General features: G+C 47.8%; 1 protein-coding gene across 2 annotated transcripts in view; it reads left to right on the forward strand.

Moving 5' to 3' along the window:
- CCDC88A (coiled-coil domain containing 88A) overlaps positions 1–23764 on the forward strand; it is a 1055351-nt gene that overhangs the window by 198358 nt on the left and 833229 nt on the right. For both annotated transcript variants that reach the window (XM_069234179.1, XM_069234180.1), the window contains exon 5: positions 4395–4453. In XM_069234179.1, the coding sequence (XP_069090280.1) occupies positions 4395–4453 (59 nt within the window). The remainder of the gene's footprint in view (positions 1–4394; positions 4454–23764) is intronic.

The following is a 23764-nucleotide window of genomic DNA, read 5'->3' on the forward strand; positions in this document are numbered from 1 at the left end:
AGAAGGATGGTCGTTTGAGACCAATTCTGGACCTGAGGATCTTGAATTGGTTCCTCAAGCAGGAAAAGTTCAAGATGCTGACCCTAGCACAGGTGCTTTTGGCGTTGAACATGGAAGACTGGATGGTGTCTGTCGACTTGCAGGATGCTTACTTTCATATCCCGATACTCAAGTCACACAGGAAGTATCTCCGGTTTGTGGTGGGATCGCAACACTACCAGTTTGCGGTCCTTCCGTTTGGTCTTACTTCAGCACCTCGAGTCTTCACGAAGGTGATGTCGGTGGTTGCGGCAGAGCTCAGAAGGAAGGGGATAGCAGTATTCCCTTACTTGGACGATTGGTTAATCAAAGCCAAGTCCCCGGAGCTTGTGTTGCGTCATCTGCAGTCAACAACCCAGTTGTTGTTCGACCTGGGCTTTTCGGTGAACGAGCCCAAATCTCACCTAGAGCCCTCTCAGCGCCTCCTGTTCATAGGGGCAGTACTGGATACAACATTGGGTCGGGCCTTTCCTCCGCCTCAGCGGATTCAAGATATTCAGGATTTGGTTCCAATGTTTCGAAATGGAGCGGTAGTTCCAGTCCTCAAGGTCCTTCGTCTGCTCGGTCTTTTTGCCTCCTGCATTCTGTTGGTCACGCATGCTCGCTGGCACATGAGGGCTCTTCAGTGGTGCCTCCGAAGGCAGTGGTCTCAACACAGAGGGGATCTAGAGGGTACTGTCAAGATCTCCAGAGATGCTGCTGTGGATTTGAAGTGGTGGATTGCAAGCAACAATCTTTCACAAGGAAAGCCGTTCCAGCAGTCGCCACCAGTGACAACAGTCATAACGGATGCTTCCACTCTAGGGTGGGGAGCTCATCTGGGGGATCTGGAGATCAAAGGTCTTTGGTCTCCAGAGGAACAGATTTTTCACTTCAATCTGTTAGAGTTACGGGCTGTACGTCTGGCTCTCAAGGCCTTCCTCCCTTCCCTTCGTGGTCAGTCGGTACAGGTCCTAACGGACAATACTACCACGATGTGGTACATAAACAAGCAGGGAGGAGTGGGGTCGTACCTTCTCTGCAGAGAAGCTCTTCGACTATGGTCCTGGGCAAAGGACCATCGGATTTGCTTGATAGCAAACCATCTGGCCGGAGTTTTGAACGTGCGTGCGGACAGTCTCAGTCGCCACTTCTCGGCAGACCACGAGTGGCGTCTCCATCCAGATCAAGTCCGTTTAATCTTCCAGAAGTGGGGGTTTCCTCGGGTAGATCTGTTCGCCACTCGAGAGAACGCGCATTGTCCGTTGTTCTGCAGCCTTCAGTATCCGATGCAGGAAGCGTTGGGGGACGCGTTTCAAATGACCTGGTGCGGCCAGTTGCTTTACGCGTTTCCTCCCATACCCTTGATTCCTCGAGTATTGAGGAAGATTCGCCAAGACCGGGCTCTAGTAATCTTAATAGCTCCGGATTGGCCAAGGAGGGTGTGGTACTCCGACCTTCTCCAACTCTCAACGTGCCCGCCGCTCCGTCTCCCTTTCAGGGCAGACCTCCTCTCACAGTCGCAGGGGCAGGTTCTACACCCCAACCTCCAGAGTCTGCACCTACATGCCTGGAGATTGAACGGGGCAACCTGAGTTCCTTCTCTCTCCCGCCTGAGGTAGTGGATGTTATATTAGCGGCCAGGCGACACTCCACTAAATCTATCTACGCTAATAGGTGGTCTAAATTTGTTGCGTGGTGTGGAGAGAGGCAGATTGATCCTTTACATGCTCATCTATCGGACGTTTTGTCTTTTGCTCTATCTCTGGCGCAGAAAGGTTGTGCAGTGGCTACCATTAAAGGTTATTTATCGGCCTTGTCAGCCTTCATATGTCTTCCAGACCAACCATCTTTATTTAAATCCCCTATTGTTATCAGATTCTTGAAAGGTCTTCTAAATCAATATCCTCCAAAGCCATTCGTTATGCCGCAATGGGATTTGTCCTTAGTCCTGACTTTCCTTATGGGGTCCCCTTTTGAACCTATGCATTCTTGCCCCTTGAGGTATTTGGTTTTAAAAACAGTCTTCCTGATAGCTATAACATCAGCAAGGAGAGTGAGTGAGTTGCAGGCCTTATCAGTAAAACCCCCTTATACAACTTTTTATGGGGATAAGGTGGTGTTGAGGACCAAGGCTGCTTTCCTCCCGAAGGTTGTTTCACCCTTCCATTTGGCTCAGGCAATTACTTTGTCCACGTTCTATCCTCCGCCTCATCCTTCCAAAGAGGAAGAAAGACTGCACCGTCTGGACCCAAAGAGAGCGTTGAGCTTCTTTATCGATAGAACAAAGGATTTCAGGCTGGAGGATCAGCTGTTTATTGGATACGTGGGCAAGAGGAGAGGAAAGGCAGTCCACAAGAGAACACTATCCAGGTGGGTTGTTCTTTGCATTAAAATATGTTACTCTTTGGCAAAGAAGGATCCTCCTGAGGGCATTAGAGCTCATTCCACCAGAGCTAAGTCGGCCACTTCGGCCTTAGCCAGAGGTGTTCCTGTGGTCGACATCTGCAAGGCCGCAACTTGGTCGTCCCTTCACACTTTTGCAAAACATTACTGTTTAGATTCTGAGGTTAGAAGGGACGGCCATTTTGCACGGTCAGTGCTGCAGGATTTCTTGGTTTGACCATTTAGGCACCCACCGCCGGGCGTGGTACTGCTTTGGGACTCTATTCATGAGGTGAGGAATCCACAGGTAGTTGTATCCATCAGAAGAACGAGTTACTTACCTTCGGTAACGACTTTTCTGGTGGATACATTAGCTACCTGTGGATTCCTCACGGTCCCACCCGCCTCCCCGTTGCCTTTATGGTCTTGCCAAGTAATCCTTGAGTGCGCTCCTCTTGGTCTTTGAGGGTGCAATAGATGTATATATATATATAATATATTTATATATATATAGGTATATGTGTATATATCTTTATGTATATACTTGGTGTGTGTATATATTTTAAAAGAGAGAGTTTTATATATATATATATATATATATATATGTACATAAAAAGATTTACAGTTATTCATACAATGTGGTGTATTTTTACAATATAATGGATGTTGCTTTGTTCTTTCATTGCATTGCCTGGTTGTTCTCATGCACGTAAAAAATGATTGGTACTGACGTCCGCACGGCGTCGAGGACCTCTTATTGCCTGTATGACGTCAGACGGCGTCGCGTGCGAGACAGTGACGTCCTCGTCGACGTGCAGAGACTAGTAAGAAGATTTCCGTCGAATGCTGGCGCCATGGGAGTATTCATGAGGTGAGGAATCCACAGGTAGCTAATGTATCCACCAGAAAAGTCGTTACCGAAGGTAAGTAACTCGTTCATTTAGTACTGGAAAAGTTAATATATATGGTTGGGAAGGGGCAGTGGATGCAACCACTGATATCTGTACAACCACATTGTTTGTGTTCCCACAGTAGTCTCATCCTTTCCCTTGTCGCATAGTTTGCAACAAACAATGACTGTATCGGCAAAACTAGTTTCAATGTCCTTTTGTTTTTGCTGATTAGAATCAGCCATTTTTCCAGTTGGCTAGCAAGGATGGACTAGGAATATGGTCTTGACCTCTAACAGTGAAAATGTGGGCAAGGATTGAGTTCCACAGGAGATAGTGGGCAATACTAAATAGTGGTAGCTAGAGTAGGATACAAAAGCTGGAAATCTACAGGTAAAGGTATGTAACATATTTCTTTTGTATGACTATAATTTCAAAGTCACAGAACTACTTCTTGGCAGATTATTAGACTGTTTATGTAATTATGGATTAAGAGTGAAGATAATTCACAGTGGAACTTTAATTTAAACTATATAATTGGCTGAGCTTGTGTGTGCAAAGAAAAATCTGAAGAAACAGCCCATCACACTCCTCCTTCTCTAGCCCCATACCATTTTATGCATTCAACCAAAAGTGTGTCACATGCAATCACTAAGGCTCCTGGGCCAGAAATAAATGACTTTATTCTTGCATTCGTCCCTCTCTCTTCCCCTTCACATAGTAACCCTTGTGATCAACTTGATCCCTGTTTCTTTCTCCCTCAGCCCCCAACTTCTAAGTGACACACATCCTCTTTCCTCCCTTCTCTAATGTTAATGTTCCCTAGTCTAGAGCTATCCCAGTTCCTTCCAACCTGGTGTAACATTCCTTCCCCATCTCCTTACTACCCACCCGTTTCGGTCTTCATTGAATTATCCCTCCCTTGTACAGCATTATAGCAAGGTTCAATCTACATAAACGTCATTTATACAAACATTCACATTGATACATACATAACAGTAGAAAAAAGCCAGGGTATCATTTTAATATCCTGGCCACACAAAAGGTAAAATAAGTCATAATTAAACAAATAACTGTATCTGTTTCTAAATTTTGTTCTAGAACAAGGAACTGAAGAAGTACAAAAGCTGCTCTTACTTTTACTGGGCTGTGCAGTTCAAGTGAGTATTAGAGCACTTACAGATGTAGTATTCAGTTTCAGTCACCAATGTTTCTTTCGTTTCCAGTGTTAATAGCAAAAGCAATCCTCAGTGGTCACAAATGATTTGTAGTTGGGTAAAAAACACAAATGCAGATAACATTGAAACCTTGAGTTGTCTACAGTATTGATTCTTATTATTCACATATTTCAGAGTTAAACCAAAGAGTTTTGAAAGGGGGTTGAATGCTGTGATATTTAGTATCCATTTGTGTCTTATTTATTAGTAAAACATTTGGCAAGTCTATCATTTTAAACATTCTCACTAAGTCTTTGGCATTTAAGCCTAAGTAGCTAAGACTCTTATAATAATACCAAAATGTTGAAAGCTATTCCTAGAGTTGCATATGTTTTCTGTGACTTCTCAAGGTTATTGTGCCTGCTCTGTAGGTTGTAAATGCTTAAATTAGGACTACATTACATTTCCTCATCTTTTGGATCAAACTGTCGGTTTTCCGTGTTTGTAGCACATGGGTTATTGTTTCTGGGCATTTGTGTGTGGTAAGTTCTGCAGTGAAGGCATCCACCTCATTTGAAATCATCTGAACCAATGAGGTGAAAGTGATAGTTCTTCTACTCTCCATAGAGGCCACATACCTCAGATTTCTACCATACAGTGTGTGTGAGGGAATCTCCAAGGAGATCTCCGCTGTAGCCCCTCGTTGACCTTATCCTGTTACTTATTCTGGTTTACTCTGAGACTGAACCAACTCTGCTTTCAGAGAACTGTAAGTTTGTTTTAGTGTAAACTATCTTCCTGTGCCAGGGGACCCTCTCCTCTGTTACCAGCTATCAACATGACTGACAGAGAAAAAAAAATCTAATTTCAAATGTTGTTCTAGCCGTGGACAGAAAAAGATCTGTTCTGATAGTTTCCATTCCCAGTGTATTTATTGCCTGTATCCTACTCGCAAAGTGTCACGCTGTGAACATTTGTGAGACTTTTCCATCAAAGAGATAAGGAGAGGAAGGTGGCACTATGGGGGTCATTCTAACCCTGGCGGTCGACGACCGCCAGGGCTAAAACGACGGGAGCACCGCCAACAGGCTGGCGGTGCTCCCATGGGCATTCTGACCGCGGCGGTACAGCCGCGGTCAGAAACGGGAAACCGGCGGTGTCCCGCCGGTTTCCCGCTGCCCTAGGGAATCCTCCACGGCGGCGCTGCAAGCAGCGCCGCCATGGGGATTCCGACCCCCTTACCGCCATCCTGTTCCTGGCGGTTTTCACCGCCAGGAACAGGATGGCGGTAACGGGTGTCGTGGGGCCCCTGGGGTTCCCTGCAGTGCCCATGCCAATGGCATGGGCACTGCAGGGGCCCCCTAACAGGGCCCCACTAAGATTTTCAGTGTCTGCATAGCAGACACTGAAAATCGCGACGGGTGCAACTGCACCCGTCGCACCCTTCCCACTCCGCCAGCTCCATTCGGAGCCGGCATCCTCGTGGGAAGGGGTTTCCCGCTGGGCGGGCGGGCGGCCTTCTGGCGGTCGCCCGCCCGCCCAGCGGGAAACTCAGAATAACCGCGGCGGTCTTTTGACCGCACAGCAGTATTCTGGTGGTTCCCGCTTGGCGGGTGGCTCCCGCCGCCCGCCAAGCTCAGAATGACCCCCTATATGTCTTTCAGGGGCAGAGGAAAAGCCCCCTTTCTAAAGGGGGAATTGCCTTTTGTCTGCTTCACCAAAAACTTTCACAAAGGCTGTACATAAAAACATGTAGAACTTCCAGATCTGGACCTATTGTCTAAAGCGTCTGCAGCCACCTCCTTGCAGGAAAAAACATAGGTTTCCTCTGTACAACACTCCAGAAAGAGAGCCTGAACCAACCCTACTTTCACAGAACTGTAAGTTGTTTTAGTGTAAACTCTGATCCTGGGCCAGGGAACCCTGTCTTCTGTCACCAACTGTCAACATGACTGAAAGAGAGAAAAAAGTATCTTTTCAAATGTTCTACCTGTGGACAGAAAAAGATCTGTTCTTGATGATCTCCATGAACAATGTATTTATTGCCTGTATCCAATTCGCAAAGCGTCATGCTGTGACATTTGTAAGACTTTTCTATCTAAAACTGAGGGACAAGGAGAGGAGGATGTCACTCTTTGTCTTTCAGGGGCAAAGTAAAAGCCCCCTTCCTAAGGGGGATGCCACGTTGTCTGGGGATTATTCTGTAAAAAAGTGATTCACCAATCGCTTTCACAAAGGCTGTGCATAAAAAACACATACAATCTCCAGATCTGGACATATTGTCTAAAGTGTCTGCAGCTACCATCTAGCAGGAAAAAATCTGAGGTTTCCTCTGTAAAAAACTCCAGAAAGGAAGAGCATAACCCTGCACAAAAAGTTGTGTGGAAATCTAATTCCTGTGGTATCCTATCTGGATCCTTACCATTGGCAGTTAATTATCCTGAACAGTGATGAATAAAACATCTATGTTGTCAGTGGAACTCTCCGGTGTCTCAAGTCTTGATGAGGGCGGTGAGGAGATCATCGTCAATTACAACAATGTCATTGTCAGTGAGACTGTCAAGGGCGACAACACTGTTGACGGTAGCTCCAAAGATGTCCCTCTTCCATTGATGACAACACATTTGACATCAACACCTTTGTTGTCAACAGCCATCAATGACAACACTGTTGATGATGGACTTTGTCATAGCTACCTTTTCACCCTTCAAAGTGACAACTAGTCTGCCTCCAGATTCTGGATTCGAAGCTCCTGCTGTGCCTACTTTACCTTCACTGCTGCCCTTACCATCTATGCCTCTCCACCATCTCTACCACCAAATGATATACATTCCAGATTTGTTAACTAGCTGCTTGTTCTGCCATCGTCTAAGTACATGGGCGAGGAAGACTTATCTGATTCTGTGTATTCAGATTTGGAGGAAGAGGAAGGTGAACATGCATAGGAAGAGGACAAAGATAATATGTGATGGGATGTCTGCATCATACCCAAGAATGGAGATAACTCACCACCCAACAAGATTCAGCCCGAGAGAACATAGCCGGGATTCATACCAAGAAATTAAATATACCTATGGATTTGGTGGAGCAGCAATGCTTCATGACTTAAAAGAGCAACCATGCAACACCATTCAGTCTATAATAGTACTGGCCTTACCTGGTCGGTCTGAAGGCCTAATATTGATGAAAATGACATATACAGTTCCAGCAGTGGTGTCACAAGTGGAGAAAAAGTACAGGGCCCTGGGATCCGCCCTTACCTGCCTTACCAGACATCCAAAACCAGACTTTAAGAGGCAGGGATGGCTGAGGTTTACTGCTTTCAGTCCAGAGGTCCAAGCAAAGATCCTCAATATGCCATTTGATGGGCTAACTCTGTTTGGAAATGTCCTACAAAACATCAAGACACACAGGTACAGCAGAATCTCTAGGAGTATTAAAATATCGATGCCCAGGGTCAGCTATTTATCGTGTCTCCAGCAGATCCTAAGCTCGCAAGGGAACTTTCAATTATTATGGATGCCAAATCTGACAATATTACCCCCTAGGACAACCCTGATATAACCAAGGATATAATTTCAACTGCATCCAGAGTCAAGGATATGGCAGGTTGACCACATGAAAGAAGAGCACCTCTCAGTAGAGCTTCAGTGACAATGACAAAAGAGCTTAACTTTTCCCGTACCTGCCCCACCAACTCTTCCATCCCAACCTCACCAGTTGAAGAGGGGGGGGATTTCTCTTTTTGCCCTGGCATGAGAGTCCATAGTATCAGGCCTATGGGTGAGGCAGATTGTACAAACAGGACATATATTAGATTTCATACAAAGACTACCTGTTCACCCACCCAAGAAGGAACATCATTGTCAAGCAGGAAATTCTTCTCCTCCTCCTCCTCCTCAAAGGAGCTAAAGAAATGGCCCCAAATAAAAAAGGGATTTTATTCCAGTTGTTTCCTGATAATGAAGAAAATGGGCCGTTCAAGACCGATTCTAAACTTCAGGGAACTCAACAAGTTTTTGGAAAAAGTATTTTCTTATGGTTATGCTCTAAGAGATCCTCATGAAGATCCACGAAACAGAATACCTGACCTCCTGGGACTTTTAAGATGCATATTCTCGCATCCTACTCAGGAAAGCCCCCCCCCCCCCTAGTTTATTTACCAAGAGCCTACTGCCAGTTGCTGCCTTCTTTACAGGACATGGTCACCAAGTGTAGCTGTACTTGGATGACTGGCTCGTCAAAACTCCATCAAGGTAAGAGGCAAAGGATTATATGGCACTTACATTGATCTCTCTCACAGATTAGGATTCGCTATAAACCTAAAAAAAATCTGAGTGAACCACACATGAAAATTCAGTTCTTGTGAGCAAAACTGGACTCGCACTTGGGAAAGGCAGTCCCTTCCCCAGAAAGACTAATGAACCTTCAGGCCATGTTAAAGAGCTTCTCTATCAGGCAATCAGTTACAGTCAGGAAGTATAAATTTGTGCTGGGCCTGATGCCATCCTGTATAGGACTTACACCCTTTTACAGACTCACTCTGAATGAGACCCATCCAACCACAAAAGGAACTTCAATGAAAACAAAAAGAAAGCTAATGGGACAACATGGCTAAAGCCACGATGTGGCTGAAGCAAGCGCTGTTATGGAGATTTCCTGATGGATACAACTACCTGTGAATTCCTCACCTTATAAATTCTCCATTGCGCCAGCATCCAACGGAAAATCTTCTTCCCAGCTCTCCACGTCGACGAGGACGTACAAATTGCACGGCTCCACGCAACTCCATCTGACGTCACCGTTCCAATAAAAGGTCCTCGCCGGCGTGCTGACGTCATTTCCCTTTTTTGCGTGCCTTCAACGCTAACGGTTTTCTCCTAGCTCTTGCTACTGTTGGAGGTGTCCCATCTTGTTACTAGTTTCATTCCGGTTTCTAGTTACAATGTCTCCTCCTAGGAAGTTGGGACTTAAGCCATGTCAAGAGTGCGGGTGTCGCATGTCGGTTACTGACCCTCATGACGATTGCCTTTGGTGATGAGCTCTGAGCATGATGTCGAGGAGTGTGTTTCCTGCCAGAGCATGAATCCTAAGGCTTCGAAAGAGAGAGAGGCCAAACTCTTTTTGGCTAAGGCGAAGAAGGGGCATAAGAGTCATCGCAGGTCCTCTTCCCACACTTCGTCGAAGAGACACAAGAAATGACATTGTCATGAGTCTTGGCGTCATTCGGCCCGGAGCCGGTCAAGATCAAGGTCTCCATCTCATTGGCGCCGTACAACGTGGGAGGTTAGTCCGACGGTGACTCCAGAACCTCAGAGCCCTCAGGCTTCTCCGGCGCCGTCGATCTTTGAGGTAGTGTCACCTGCGGAGAGTCCACGATTTTCACCTGCTGCTAATGATTCCGATGTTCAGCAAGCAGAGGTGCAACATGGAGACCAGCAGTATCCTGCCTTCCCGTCTCCGGGAGCAGATCCGGCGGCATTTTCAAATGCCATGTTCTTGATGTACACCGGCTGGTCCCACGGGTCCGTTAGTATTTTCGTTGGGCTCTCCGGCTCCTTACAAGGCAGCACCATTTATGCCCTTCTATCCGGATGAGTGTGCCGGTTCGGCGCCGATGACGTCGCCTCGAGGTCCTGTGGTTCCGATGATAGCGCCTTCCAGACCTATGGTGCTGATCTTATTGCCCAGTCAGTCAGCGCCAATGGTGGAGCCTCAAGTGTCCTCAGCGCCGTTGGGATCAACTCCGGCACCAGATCTGAATGATGGATTGGACCGAAGCCAAACTTCCTCTCCCGTTCCACGTCTTCAAGTTTTGAAGCCAGTGTCATCGGCGTCAGACAATTCTATGTCGACGCCGAGGTTAGAGGCCAGACTGAGGTCACGTAGAAAGGCCTTGAGACTTTTGGAAGAGGAAGAGGAAGAGTACCAACGGCAGTTGTTGGAAGAAGGGGAGATTGTGGAGCCCTTGGGGTAATATCAAGGGCTGGATTCGGCCAGTGGGCTTGACACTTCCCCGGAATGGGACCTTTCTTTTCCTGGGGAGTTAACGGAGGAGGCGGCCTCCTTCCACACGGTGATTAGGAAGGCGGCAAACTTTTTAGATCTTCCGTTGCCTGCTGCAGACATTAAAACAAACATGTTGACGGAGGTCCTACACCATACTTCATCCTCTGCGGATCCTTTGCTTCCATTTAACGATGCTCTTATGGAGGCCTTCTTAGAACTTTGGAGGAAGCCTGTTTCGTCACCTGCTGTGAATAGGTCTGTGCCAAGGAGGTACAGAGTGGTGCCTGGAGATCCAGGGTTCTTATCAAAACATCCTACCCCGGTGAGTCTGGTTGTTCAGGCCTCTTGCTCCACACGATCTGCACCAGGCTCCTTCCCTGTGATTGCATCGGACAGGGAATCCAAAAGGATGGAGCAATCGGCAAAGAAAACTTTCTCTTCTTGCAGCATGGCTCTCAAGGCTGCGAATGCTACCTGTGTTCTTGGTAGATATGTCCACGCCCTGATGGACTCGGCTAGGGCTATGGTTCCTGACCTGCCGCAGGATGTGCAGGGTCAATTTGGTGAACTTCTATCTGATTCTCGGGCTGCAGCAAAACAGATAATCCAGTCTGTTCTGCATTCCACAGACTCCGTGGCCAGGGCAATGGGTACCTCTATTGCTACCAGGAGACACGCTTGGTTGAGGTCCTCTGAGTTTTCTTCTGATGTGCAGACTACTTTATTGGATTTGCCCTTTGATGGAGAGAAACGTTTTGGTGATAAAGCAGACTCTGTCCTAGAGCACTTTAAAGATAGTCGAGCCACGGCGAAGTCGTTGGGTCTGCAAGCCTCCTCTGCTACTCCTTTCAGGTCCTTTCGGAGGTTCAGGGGGTTTGGGCGTGGAGCCGTCTACCATTGGAGACCCCAGTCCACAGTCCAACAGCCTGCCAGCCTCCCATATAGATCCTTTAGAGGGTGGGGGAGGGTTCGGACAAGAGGGGCCACCCAGCAGCACCCTGCATCATCCTCTTCCTCTGGAGGACAACAACAAGGGAAGCAGCCCTAGTTTTCTCCCCATTTTGGACCACACTTCTCCTGTAGGGGGAAGATTACGTTTTGTTCTCCACCAGTGGGAGTTAATTACATCAGACTCCTGGGTTCTGAACATGGTGAGGAAAGGATATGCCCTCCCTTTTCAGGAGTTTTCCCTTCCCATCCCTCCTCATCCCTCGTTTTGTTCAGAAGACCATCTCCTGTTATTGCAGCAGGAGGTCAGATCCTGTTGTCAAAAGGTGCAGTGGAGTTGGTTCCAGAGCAGGAAGGGGGTCAGGGTTGTTATTCAAGATACTTCCTGATCCCCAAGCAGGACGGTCATTTGAGACCAATTCTAGACCTGAGGATTTTGAATTGGTTCCTCAAACAGAAAAAATTCAAGATGCTGATTCTGGCACAGGTACTTCTGGCGTTGAACAAAGAAGATTGGATGCTTACTTTCATATCCCTTTACTCAAGTCGCACAGGAAGTATCTCCGGTTTGTGGTGGGGTCGCAACACTACCAGTTTGTGGTTCTTCCGTTTGGTCTTACTTCAGCACCTCAAGTCTTCACGAAGGTGGTGGCAGTGGTGGCAGCAAGTCTCAGAAGGAAGGGGATATCGGTATTCCCTTACCTGAATGATTGGTTGATCAAAGCCAGGTCTCCAGAGCTTGTGTTGCGTCACTTGCAGATGACAACTCAGTTGTTGTTCAGTCTGGGTTTTACGATAAATGTACCAAGTCTCACCTGGAGCCCTCTCAACGCCTCCTGTTCATAGGGGCAGTACTGGATACTACATTGAATCGGGCCCATCCCCGCCCCAGCGGATTCAGGACATTCAGGCATTGATTCCAATGTTTCAAAATGGAGTGGTTGTTCCAGTCCTCAAGGTCTTACGCCTGCTCGGTCTGTTCGCTTCTTGCATTCTGTTTGTCACTCATGCACGTTGGCACATGAGGGCTCTCCAATGGTGCCTCCGCAAGCAGTGGTTTCAACACAAAGGGTATCTCGAGGAGTCGATAACAATCTCCAGAGACGCTGCAGCGGATCTACGATGGTGGGCTGTGGACGGCAACTTTTCTCAAGGAAGACCGTTTTCACTACTGCCTCCGGTGGCCACGGTGGCTTCCACTCTAGGGTGGGGAGCTCATCTGGGGGACCTGGAGCTCAAGAGTCGTTGGTTTCCAGTGGAACAGACTTTTCATATAAATCTGTTTGAATTGCAGGTGATTCGTCTGGCTCTCAAGGCCTTCCTCTTGTTCCTTCGCGGTCAGTCAGTTCAGATCCTGACAGACAACACTACTGCGATGTGGTATATACACAAGCAGGGAGGAGTAGGGTCGTATCTTCTCTGCAGAGAAGCTCTGCATCTCTGGTCCTGGCTTCGGGACCATTGGATTTGCTTTGTAGGAAATCATCTGCCCGGAGTGCTCAATGTACGTGCGGACACTCTCAGTCAACATTTTTCGACCGATCACAAGTGACATCTCCATCCGAATCTGTTCCTACACATCTTTCAGATGTGGGGTTCTCCAAGGATAGATCTGTTTGCCACTCTGGAGAAAACGCACTGCCCGTCATTCTGCAGCCTCCAGTATCCGGTGCAAGGAGCTTTGGGGGATGTGTTTCTGATGGATACAACTACCTGTGGATTCCTCACCTCATGAATACTCCCATGGCGCCAGCATTCAACGGAAATCTTCTTACTAGTCTCTGCACGTCGACGAGGACGTCACTCTAGCCCACGCGACGCCGTCTGACGTCATACAGGCAATAAGAGGTCCTCGACGACGTGCGGACGTCAGTTCCCTTTTTTCCGTGCATTCGAAACGGTTATCTTCGAGGGAGCAACTGTTACTCTTGCGGTTACAGTGTATATCTTGCTGCGTAGTCTTTCGCTGTGGAAATAATGTCGCAGAGAAAGTCTGGATTTAAGCCTTGTCGTGAGTGTGGAGGCAAGATGTCGGTGACGGATCCTCATTCCGATTGCCTTTGGTGTTTGAGCTCCGACCACGACGTCTCGACTTGTGATTCATGTTAGCACATGAATCCAAAGGCTCTTAAAGAACGTGAGGCGAAGCTGTTTATGGCCAAGTCAAAGGAGAAGCATCACAAGAAGTCTTCTCCAAGACATCGGCGTCATCGAGACTCCCGGCGCCGTAGAGAATCTCGGCGTCATTCAAGGGAGGCTCGTTCCAGGTCTCCGGATCGGCGCCGAAGAACATGGGAGGTCAGCCCCACGGTTACGCCGCATCCTTCGACGCCGTTGCCTTCTCCGGCGTCTCCAACTTCACCTGGTCAGGCGTCGGTGATTGAGGTATTGGAGCCTCAAGTGTTTTCTCCGGCGCAGACGCCGAGGCCGGCGTCGGGGTCGCCTCCGAGACAGGCACCCCAGTATCCGGCTTTTCCCACCCCTGGAGCCGATAGTTCCGCATTCTTGAATGCGATGTATGCCATCTTCCAACAGATGGCTCCAGGGGGTGCTCCGGCTGGGCCTTTGGCCTTTTCTTTGGGTGATCCTGCGCCTCTTCGGCCGGCACCCTTTATGCCCTTTCTCCCGTTTGGGAACGTGGGCTCGGCGCCAGTGTCGGCGCCGGTGGCCGCTCCGGTGGCTTCGGAAGGATTGGCCCCAGGGATTTCCATCCCATCGACGTCGAGATTTCGGCCTGTGACTCCGGTGGGTCCATCCGTTTCAACTGCTCTTCAGTCGGCGCCGAAGTTACCTGTGGCGCCGGATGCGGCGTCGGTGGCTTCGGAAGATCGGCGCCGATCTCCGACTTCGGCGGAGGCATTGTCGACTCCGCGGATTGAGCAACGACTGCATTCAAGGAGACGTGCTCTCCGGGTACTAGAAGAGCAGGAGTACCAACGAGCCCTAGAGGAAGGAGAGCTAGAGGACTCGGGTGATGGGCTGCGTGGACTGGAGTCGGCCAGTGGGCTGGACACTTCCCCTGAGTGGGACTTTTCGTCCCCGGGGGAATATACTGAGGAGGCTGCTTCCTTTCATGCAGTGGTACGGAAGGCAGCTAGTTTTTTGGACCTGCCTTTGCCGGTGGTGGAGGCGAAACAAAACCTTTTGACAGAGGTGTTACATCCGGCCTCAGCCGCGGCGGAGCCTCTGTTACCTTTTAATGACGCTCTGCTGGATCCAGTTTTAGAGGTGTGGAAGAGGCCGGCATCTTCCCCAGCAGTTCACAGAGCCGCGGCCAGGAGGTATCGGGCGGCTCCAACTGACCCTGGTTTTCTGTCCAGGCACCCTACGCCGGAGAGCTTGGTGGTGCAGGCCTCCTGTTCGTCCAAGTCAGCGCCTGGTTCTTTTCCGACAGTGCCTGGGGACAGAGATTCAAAGAAGCTAGAGGCGCAGTCGAAGAAGATTTTTTCGTCCTGCAGTCTGGCGTTAAAAGCCACCAATGCAACCTGTATCCTGGGGAGGTATATTCATGCTCTGATGGATGACATCTCCTCTTCGTTTACAGAGCTTCCCCAGGGTCTTTTGGATCTTGTCTCAAATGCCCAGGCTGCTGCGACCCAAATTATCCAGACGGGACTGGATACCACCGACTCGGTTGCCAGAGCAATGGGCACAACTGTGGTGGCAAGGAGACAGGCCTGGCTCCGTAACTCGGGCTTTTCGGCAGATGTACAGTCCACATTGTTGGATCTCCCGTTTGATGGGGACAAACTGTTTGGGGCTAAGGCTTATTCGGCCTTGGAACGTTTTAAGGAAAGCAGGGCCACGGCTAAGTCGTTAGGGCTCCAAGCTCCTTCTTCCACGGCCTCTTCCAGATTTTTCAGGAGGTTTCGTGGATTTGGGCGTGGCTCTTCCTCCTCTTCCTTTCGGGGAAGATATCAGCAACCTGCCTCTTCCCATCCCTATAGATCTTTTAGGGGGAGAGGTAGGGTCCGCACCAGAGGAGCCTCTCAGCAGCACTCTGCCTCTTCCTCATCCTCTGGCGGGGTGCAGCAGGGGAAGCAGCCTTAGGCTTCCACCATTTCCAACTCACGCCTCTCCTGTAGGGGGAAGATTACAGCATTTTCTCACCAAATGGGAGACTGTTACGTCGGACAATTGGGTTCTCAGTGTTGTGGGAGAAGGCTACACCCTTCCTTTTCGGGAGTTTCCGCCCCTCATCCCGCCCCGCCCTTCGTATTGTTCACAAGAACACCTCCTGTTGCTAGAACAGGAGGTAGAAGTCCTCCTTTTAAAGGGCGCGGTGGAGTTGGTCCCGGAGCAGGAAAGGGGTCAAGGAGTTTACTCAAGGTATTTCCTGATTCCCAAGAAGGATGGTCGTTTGAGACCAATTCTGGACCTGAGGATCTTGAATTGGTTCCTCAAGCAGGAAAAGTTCAAGATGCTGACCCTAGCACAGGTGCTTTTGGCGTTGAACATGGAAGACTGGATGGTGTCTGTCGACTTGCAGGATGCTTACTTTCATATCCCGATACTCAAGTCACACAGGAAGTATCTCCGGTTTGTGGTGGGATCGCAACACTATCAGTTTGCGGTCCTTCCGTTTGGTCTTACTTCAGCACCTCGAGTCTTCACGAAGGTGATGTCGGTGGTTGCGGCAGAGCTCAGAAGGAAGGGGATAGCAGTATTCCCTTACTTGGACGACTGGTTGATCAAAGCCAAGTCCCCGGAGCTTGTGTTGCGTCATCTGCAGTCAACAACCCAGTTGTTCGACCTGGGTTTTTCGGTGAACGAGCCCAAATCTCACCTAGAGCCCTCTCAGCGCCTCCTGTTCATAGGGGCAGTACTGGATACAACATTGGGTCGGGCCTTTCCTCCGCCTCAGCGGATTCAAGATATTCAGGATTTGGTTCCAATGTTTTGAAATGGAGCGGTAGTTCCAGTCCTCAAGGTCCTTCGTCTGCTCGGTCTTTTTGCCTCCTGCATTCTGTTGGTCACGCATGCTCGCTGGCACATGAGGGCTCTTCAGTGGTGCCTCCGAAGGCAGTGGTCTCAACACAGAGGGGATCTAGAGGGTACTGTCAAGATCTCCAGAGATGCTGCTGTGGATTTGAAGTGGTGGATTGTAAGCAACAATCTTTCGCAAGGAAAGCCGTTCCAGCAGTCGCCACCAGTGGCCACAGTCATAACGGATGCTTCCACTCTAGGGTGGGGAGCTCATCTGGGGGATCTGGAGATCAAAGGTCTTTGGTCTCCAGAGGAACAGATTTTTCACATCAATCTGTTAGAATTACGGGCTGTACGTCTGGCTCTCAAGGCCTTCCTCCCTTCCCTTCGTGGTCAGTCGGTACAGGTCCTAACGGACAATACTACCACGATGTGGTACATAAACAAGCAGGGAGGAGTGGGGTCGTACCTTCTCTGCAGAGAAGCTCTTCGACTATGGTCCTGGGCAAAGGACCATTGGACTTGCTTGATAGCAAACCATCTGGCCGGAGTTTTGAACGTGCGTGCGGACAGTCTCAGTCGCCACTTCTCGGCAGACCACGAGTGGCGTCTCCATCCAGATCAAGTCCGTTTAATCTTCCAGAGGTGGGGGTTTCCTCGGGTAGATCTGTTCGCCACTCGAGAGAACGCGCATTGTCCGTTGTTCTGCAGCCTTCAGTATCCGATGCAGGAAGCGTTGGGGGACGCGTTTCAAATGACCTGGTGCGGCCAGTTGCTTTACGCGTTTCCTCCCATACCCTTGATTCCTCGAGTATTGAGGAAGATTCGCCAAGACCGGGCTCTAGTAATCTTAATAGCTCCGGATTGGCCAAGGAGGGTGTGGTACTCCGACCTTCTCCAACTCTCAATGTGCCCGCCGCTCCGTCTCCCTTTCAGGGCAGACCTCCTCTCGCAGTCGCAGGGGCAGGTTCTACACCCCAACCTCCAGAGTCTGCACCTACATGCCTGGAGATTGAACGGGGCAACCTGAGTTCCTTCTCTCTCCCGCCTGAGGTAGTGGATGTTATATTAGCGGCCAGGCGACACTCCACTAAATCTATCTACGCTAATAGGTGGTCTAAATTTGTTGCGTGGTGTGGAGAGAGGCAGATTGATCCTTTGCATGCTCATCTATCGGACGTTTTGTCTTTTGCTCTTTCTCTGGCGCAGAAAGGTTGTGCAGTGGCTACCATTAAAGGTTATTTATCGGCCTTGTCAGCCTTCTTATGTCTTCCAGACCAACCATCTTTATTTAAATCCCCTATTGTTATCAGATTCTTGAAAGGTCTTCTAAATCAATATCCTCCAAAGCCATTCGTTATGCCGCAATGGGATTTGTCCTTAGTCCTGACTTTCCTTATGGGGTCCCCTTTTGAACCTATGCATTCTTGCCCCTTGAGGTATTTGGTTTTAAAAACAGTCTTCCTGATAGCTATAACATCAGCAAGGAGAGTGAGTGAGTTGCAGGCCTTATCAGTAAAACCCCCTTATACAACTTTTTATGGGGATAAGGTGGTGTTGAGGACCAAGGCTGCTTTCCTCCCGAAGGTTGTTTCACCCTTCCATTTGGCTCAGGCAATTACTTTGTCCACGTTCTATCCTCCGCCTCATCCTTCCAAAGAGGAAGAAAGACTGCACCGTCTAGACCCAAAGAGAGCGTTGAGCTTCTTTATCCATAGAACAAAGGATTTCAGGCTGGAGGATCAGCTGTTTATTGGATACGTGGGCAAGAGGAGAGGAAAGGCAGTCCACAAGAGAACACTATCCAGGTGGGTTGTTCTTTGCATTAAAATATGTTACTCTTTGGCGAAGAAGGATCCTCCTGAGGGCATTAGAGCTCATTCCACCAGAGCTAAGTCGGCCACTTCGGCCTTGGCCAGAGGTGTTCCTGTGGTCGACATCTGCAAGGCCGCAACTTGGTCGTCCCTTCACACTTTTGCAAAACATTACTGTTTGGATTCTGAGGTTAGAAGGGACGGCCATTTTGCACGGTCAGTGCTGCAGGATTTCTTGGTTTGACCATTTAGGCACCCACCGCCGGGCGTGGTACTGCTTTGGGACTCTATTCATGAGGTGAGGAATCCACAGGTAGTTGTATCCATCAGAAGAACGAGTTACTTACCCTCGGTAACGACTTTTCTGGTGGATACATTAGCTACCTGTGGATTCCTCACGGTCCCACCCGCCTCCCCGTTGCCTTTCTGGTCTTGCCAAGTAATCCTTGAGTGCGCTCCTCTTGGTCTTTGAGGGTGCCATGGATGTGTATATAATATATATTTATATATATGTATATATCTTTGTGTATATACTTGGTGTGTGTATATATTTTAAAAGAGAAAGTTTTATATATATATTTATATAAAAAGATTTACAGTTATTCATACAATGTTGTGTGTTTTTGCAATATAATGGGATGTTGCCTTGCTCTTTCATTGCATTGCCTGGTTGTTCTCATGCACGTAAAAAATGATTGGTACTGACGTCCGCACGTCGTCGAGGACCTCTTATTGCCTGTATGACGTCAGACGGCGTCACGTGGGCTAGAGTGACGTCCTCGTCGACGTGCAGAGACTAGTAAGAAGATTTCCGTCGAATGCTGGCGCCATGGGAGTATTCATGAGGTGAGGAATCCACAGGTAGCTAATGTATCCACCAGAAAAGTCGTTACCGAAGGTAAGTAACTCGTTCTTCAGTTCTCTTGGTGCGACCAGTTGCTTTACGCATTTCCCCCATACCCTTACTTCCTCGGGTTCTGAGGAAGATTCGCCAAGATCGGGCTCAGGTCATTTTAATAGCTCTGGAGTGGCCAAGAAGGATGTGGTACATGGACCTTCTCCAACTCTCGCTGTGCCCTCCGCTCCATCTCCCTCTCAGGCAGATCTCCTCTCTCAGGGGCAGGTTCTACACCCCCACATCCAGAGCCTGCACCTTCATGCCATGAGATTCAACGGGGAAATCTGAGTTCTTTTTCTCTCCCACCAGATTTAGTGGATGTTATTTTACCAGCCAGGCGACAATCCACTAAGACCGTTTATGCTGGCAGGTGGGCTAAATTTGTGGCTTGGTGTGGAGAAAAGCAAATTGATCCCTTGAGGGCCCACCTCTCCGATATTTTGTTATTTGCTTTAGATTTAGCAAAGAAGGGTTGTGCAGTGGCTACTGTTAAAGGTTATTTGGCGGCTCTGTCAGCCTTTCTTTTCCTCCTGGATACGACCTCCTTGTTTAAATCGCCTATTGTGATTAGGTTCTTGAAAGGTTTAGTTAATAGGTTTCTTCCCACTCCTTTTCATATGCCTCAGTGGGACCTGAATCTTGTTTTGACCTTTTTAATGGGGTCACCTTTCGAACCCATGCACTCTTGCCCTCTAAGGTTTCTGGTGCTTCATTTCTCATTGCTATAACCTCGGCTAGGCGGGTTGGTGAGCTACAAGCTCTTTCTGTTAAACCCCCCTTTACCTTATTCTTTCCGGATAAAGTGGTGTTGAAAACCAGGGCGGCTTTCCTACCAAAAGTTGTCACTCCTTTTCATATAGGGCAGACCATTACCCTTCCATCTTTCTACCCTCCTCCTCACCCCTCGAAGGAGGAAGAGAGACTTCACCGTTTGGACCCTAAAAGGCCTCTTAGTTTTTATATTGAAAGGACGGAAGACTTTCGCCTGGAGGATCAGCTGTTCGTGGGGTATATTGGACAGAGGAAGGGCAGAGCAGTCCATAAAAGAACAATCTCCAGGTGGGTCATTCTTTGTGTCAAGATTTGCTACTCGTTGGCAAGGAAAGTTCTCCCTGAGGGTATCAGAGCCCATTCCACCAGGGCTAAGTCTGCTACTTCGGCCCTGGCAAGAGGGTTTCTAGTGGTGGATATTTGCAAGGCAGCAACTTGGACGTCCCTCCACACCTTCGCAAAGCATTACTGCTTGGACTCGGAGGTTAGGAGGGATGGCCATTTTGCACAATCTGTATTGCAGGACTTCTTGGTGTAACCAGTCAGGCACCCACCTCCGAGTGTGGTACTGCTTTGGGACTCTATTCATAAGGTGAGGAATCCACAGGTAGTTGTATCCATCAGAAGAACAAGTTACTTACCTTTGGTAACGCTTTTTCTGGTGGATACAATAGCTACCTGTGGATTCCTCACAGTCCCACCCGCCTCCCAGTTGCCTGTCTGGTTACACTAAGTTATGTGGTTTTATAGGTGTATATACATATGGATGTTTTTCTGTATGTATAAATAATGGTTTTGACTATATTGCATCATGGTGGTTTTATGTATATATGTATTTATTGGAGCTATTGTGTGGTCGATTTTCACCTGTTTGCCTCAAAGGCAAGTAAAAAATGGGTGAAACCAACATCAGCACGCCGGTGAGGACCTCTTATTGGCACAGTGAAATCAGACGGAGTCGCGTGGAGCCGTGCAATTGTGACGTCCTCGTCGACGTGGAGAGCTGGGATGATTTTCTGTCGGATGCTGGTGCATGGGAGAATTCATAAGGTGTGGAATCCACAGGTAGCTATTGTATCCACCAGAAAAAAGCGTTACCGAAGGTAAGTAACTTGTTCTTCTGCAAATCTCCCTGTGGGCCTCTCTTTCGATCCGTCGTCAGACAGAATATTGCTAATACCAGATGCAGCCGTGGATGGCTGGGAAGCTTACATGCAGGAACTGTAAACCAGAGGTCTCTCGTCAAATACAGAAAAGATGGTCCATATCAGTGTCCTGGAGCTTAGCCATAAGACTGAACCTAGAATCTTTTCTCGCAAGATTGGCAACTCAGGTAGCCCTCATAAGGACCAATGATACAGCTTCAATGTTTTACACCACCAAGCAGCAGAGTGTGATCATAGATGAGGCACATCTGCTATGGGACAAGGGTCATTACTCACTATGTTGAAATTGCTGTAGACCATTTACTAGGGCTTGGCAACAGTTTGAGGGACGCACTCAGCAAACACTGTCAGACTGCCACAAGTGGGAGCTTCGCCAAGAGCAAATCAACTAAATCTTCTAAGAGTTGGTCTTCTTAGTCTGGATTTGTCATTCTCCTAGAGCAACAGGGAATGCCAGTGCTATGCCAGCAGACTTTGGCAACAATTAACCATGGGCAATGACTTTCCAGTCAGATGGTTAGAGTGGCACAGTAGAGGAAAAGCAAGTTGGAATGCTACCCAGAGTGATTGCCAGTGGTTTAGACTTTTTGCGTTCCTTCTTCCATGTTTTGTGGGCCTGTGTGGGGGTTGATAGCTCATCTGGAAAACCAAAAACAAGCCATTTATTACATGCTCCTTACATCTATTTCAAATTAAAGAGCTGACTTTCGACAGTGTACATCCTGTGTACCAAAGTCTCTATTTACAATCAAACATTTTGTATATCCCACAGAGGACTCTGGGGCAACAAAGCTTCAGTGTCCAGGACAGATTTGCAGTCACGTCTTTCAGACTTTGGCTGTAGCCAATGAAAGATCCTGCAGAATATCAACTGCATCTCTGCCTTTAAAGTCTCAGACTAATTCCATTTAGGGTGTCAGGGCTGACATTAATGTATAAGTAGCTCCAAATGTTGCCCCATTGGAAAATGTCTAAGCATATGTTTAAGCAATACAAATATAAATACCACCCTTATTAAGCTGATCATTTGCCTATTCTCTAAGAGACCACATTTTAACAAATGGTCCAAAAGGTGTCTAACTCCACTGGCCAGACCCAGCATGACTGCTAGTAATAAGCCAAACACACACAATGAATTCTACTTACACTTAGAGACAGCTCGTACACGAGATCTGGAGGGTCCTTCAACATCCAGTTATTGTTTTGTCATCTAAGACATGGATGTAGGATGAAGGTCAGGCCACTTCTGAGAGGCTGCATCTCTTGTTTTCTATAAATTAATTCCATTCACAGTTATAAGGCCGTCCTACACCACCTCAATATAATTTGCATGCAAACAAATCCCCTTTTACCAATCCTTGGTTATCATTGTTTCTAAATCATTAGCCATTGTTTGGCCAGACTCGCCTGACACACATTGTCTTCACTGAAAATCAGTGTCCAAGATCTGTCACTGTTAATATCACACAGACTCCAAAGTGATTTTTACAACACTTTTTTATTGCAGTTTTATATACTGCAAACTCGACCCGAAGGTATTGGAGCGCTTTACAGTTGCACCAGTCACATTACACAAGAACACATTCATTTTGGTGGGCATAGGGAGATTAAATGATTTGCCCATAATCACAGGATGTTGAGCCGACACTCAAACGTGGTTCCCCAGCTCCAAAGCTGGCAGCTGTAGCCATTAAGCCACATCCTCTAGCCTACTTTCCAATAGGGATTGTTGTGAGGTTTGTCAATTTACCTTTTGCTACTCTACCACCTTATTCTTTGCTGAATGACTTATTAAAATGATATACTCAGATAATTGTATAAACAGAATACGTATAGAGTATTTGAGACAGAGTTTCCAGGATAAGCCAAGATTTGTGTTTTTGCACCTTCTGTTATGATCTCAAATAGATTTGGTTGGGAATAATTGTCTACTACATAGGCCCTTTTCCATCGTGGATAGTGAGGCACATTGTTTCATTGTTACAGAATTAGCTGGGCATTCTAATAATCTACTTTCAGAAAGTGTGCCTTCCTCTGGCCTACAAAGCACACCTTAAATGTTTCTTGAGAAATCAGGACTCAAGGTTAATCATCTTTCAAACTATTGGCTAACGTCAAACCTTTCCTTCTGAGGAAAATGTGTTGTAGAAAGTTGTCCTCCTCTCAGTTTTGAGTTCTGTCTGGCTTCCATTCACATACCTTAAAAAATACATATTCAGCATGTCTCTCACCCAGTATTTCTTTTACATTACTCTGTTTAATCAGTTCCTACCTGTTGCACCTGACACCTGTTGTTTAAAATCTTATATTGCATTTATATATTATTTACTTTTTTTACATTATTTGAAGGAACCCTATCACTTCTATAACCAAGTTCACATCCTACAAGTACTGGGAGCTTACTAGGAGTATGCTGCCAGCGAATCAGTTCTTGGTGGGAAATGAGCAGATGGCACCAATGAGGCCTGGGCAGTGGAGATGCTATCTGGGGTGGGTAGCCTGATGGTCATCGCCACATTCTGAACAGAAGGCCTGGTGGGTCGTCTTGTTGGTGCCGTTGTTTCTACTTTAGTATGGTAGATAGTCTGACAGTGTTTGGTTTTGCTGCCATTATGTTGGAAGAGGAGTACAGGGGTGAGAAGCACCAGAGAGCAGAGGGGTTTTTGAGATTCAACAGGTGTCAGTGTCAAGCTGGAGGTAGGTGAAGTACTGGTTGGCATATTGAAGCCTAGTCCTGCCTAGCCTCAGCGTGTGAAACAGTTTCAGCAAAAAGTTTTGTTTG

This window comes from Pleurodeles waltl, chromosome 5 (genome assembly GCF_031143425.1).
Source record: "Pleurodeles waltl isolate 20211129_DDA chromosome 5, aPleWal1.hap1.20221129, whole genome shotgun sequence".
Taxonomy (NCBI): domain Eukaryota; kingdom Metazoa; phylum Chordata; class Amphibia; order Caudata; family Salamandridae; genus Pleurodeles; species Pleurodeles waltl.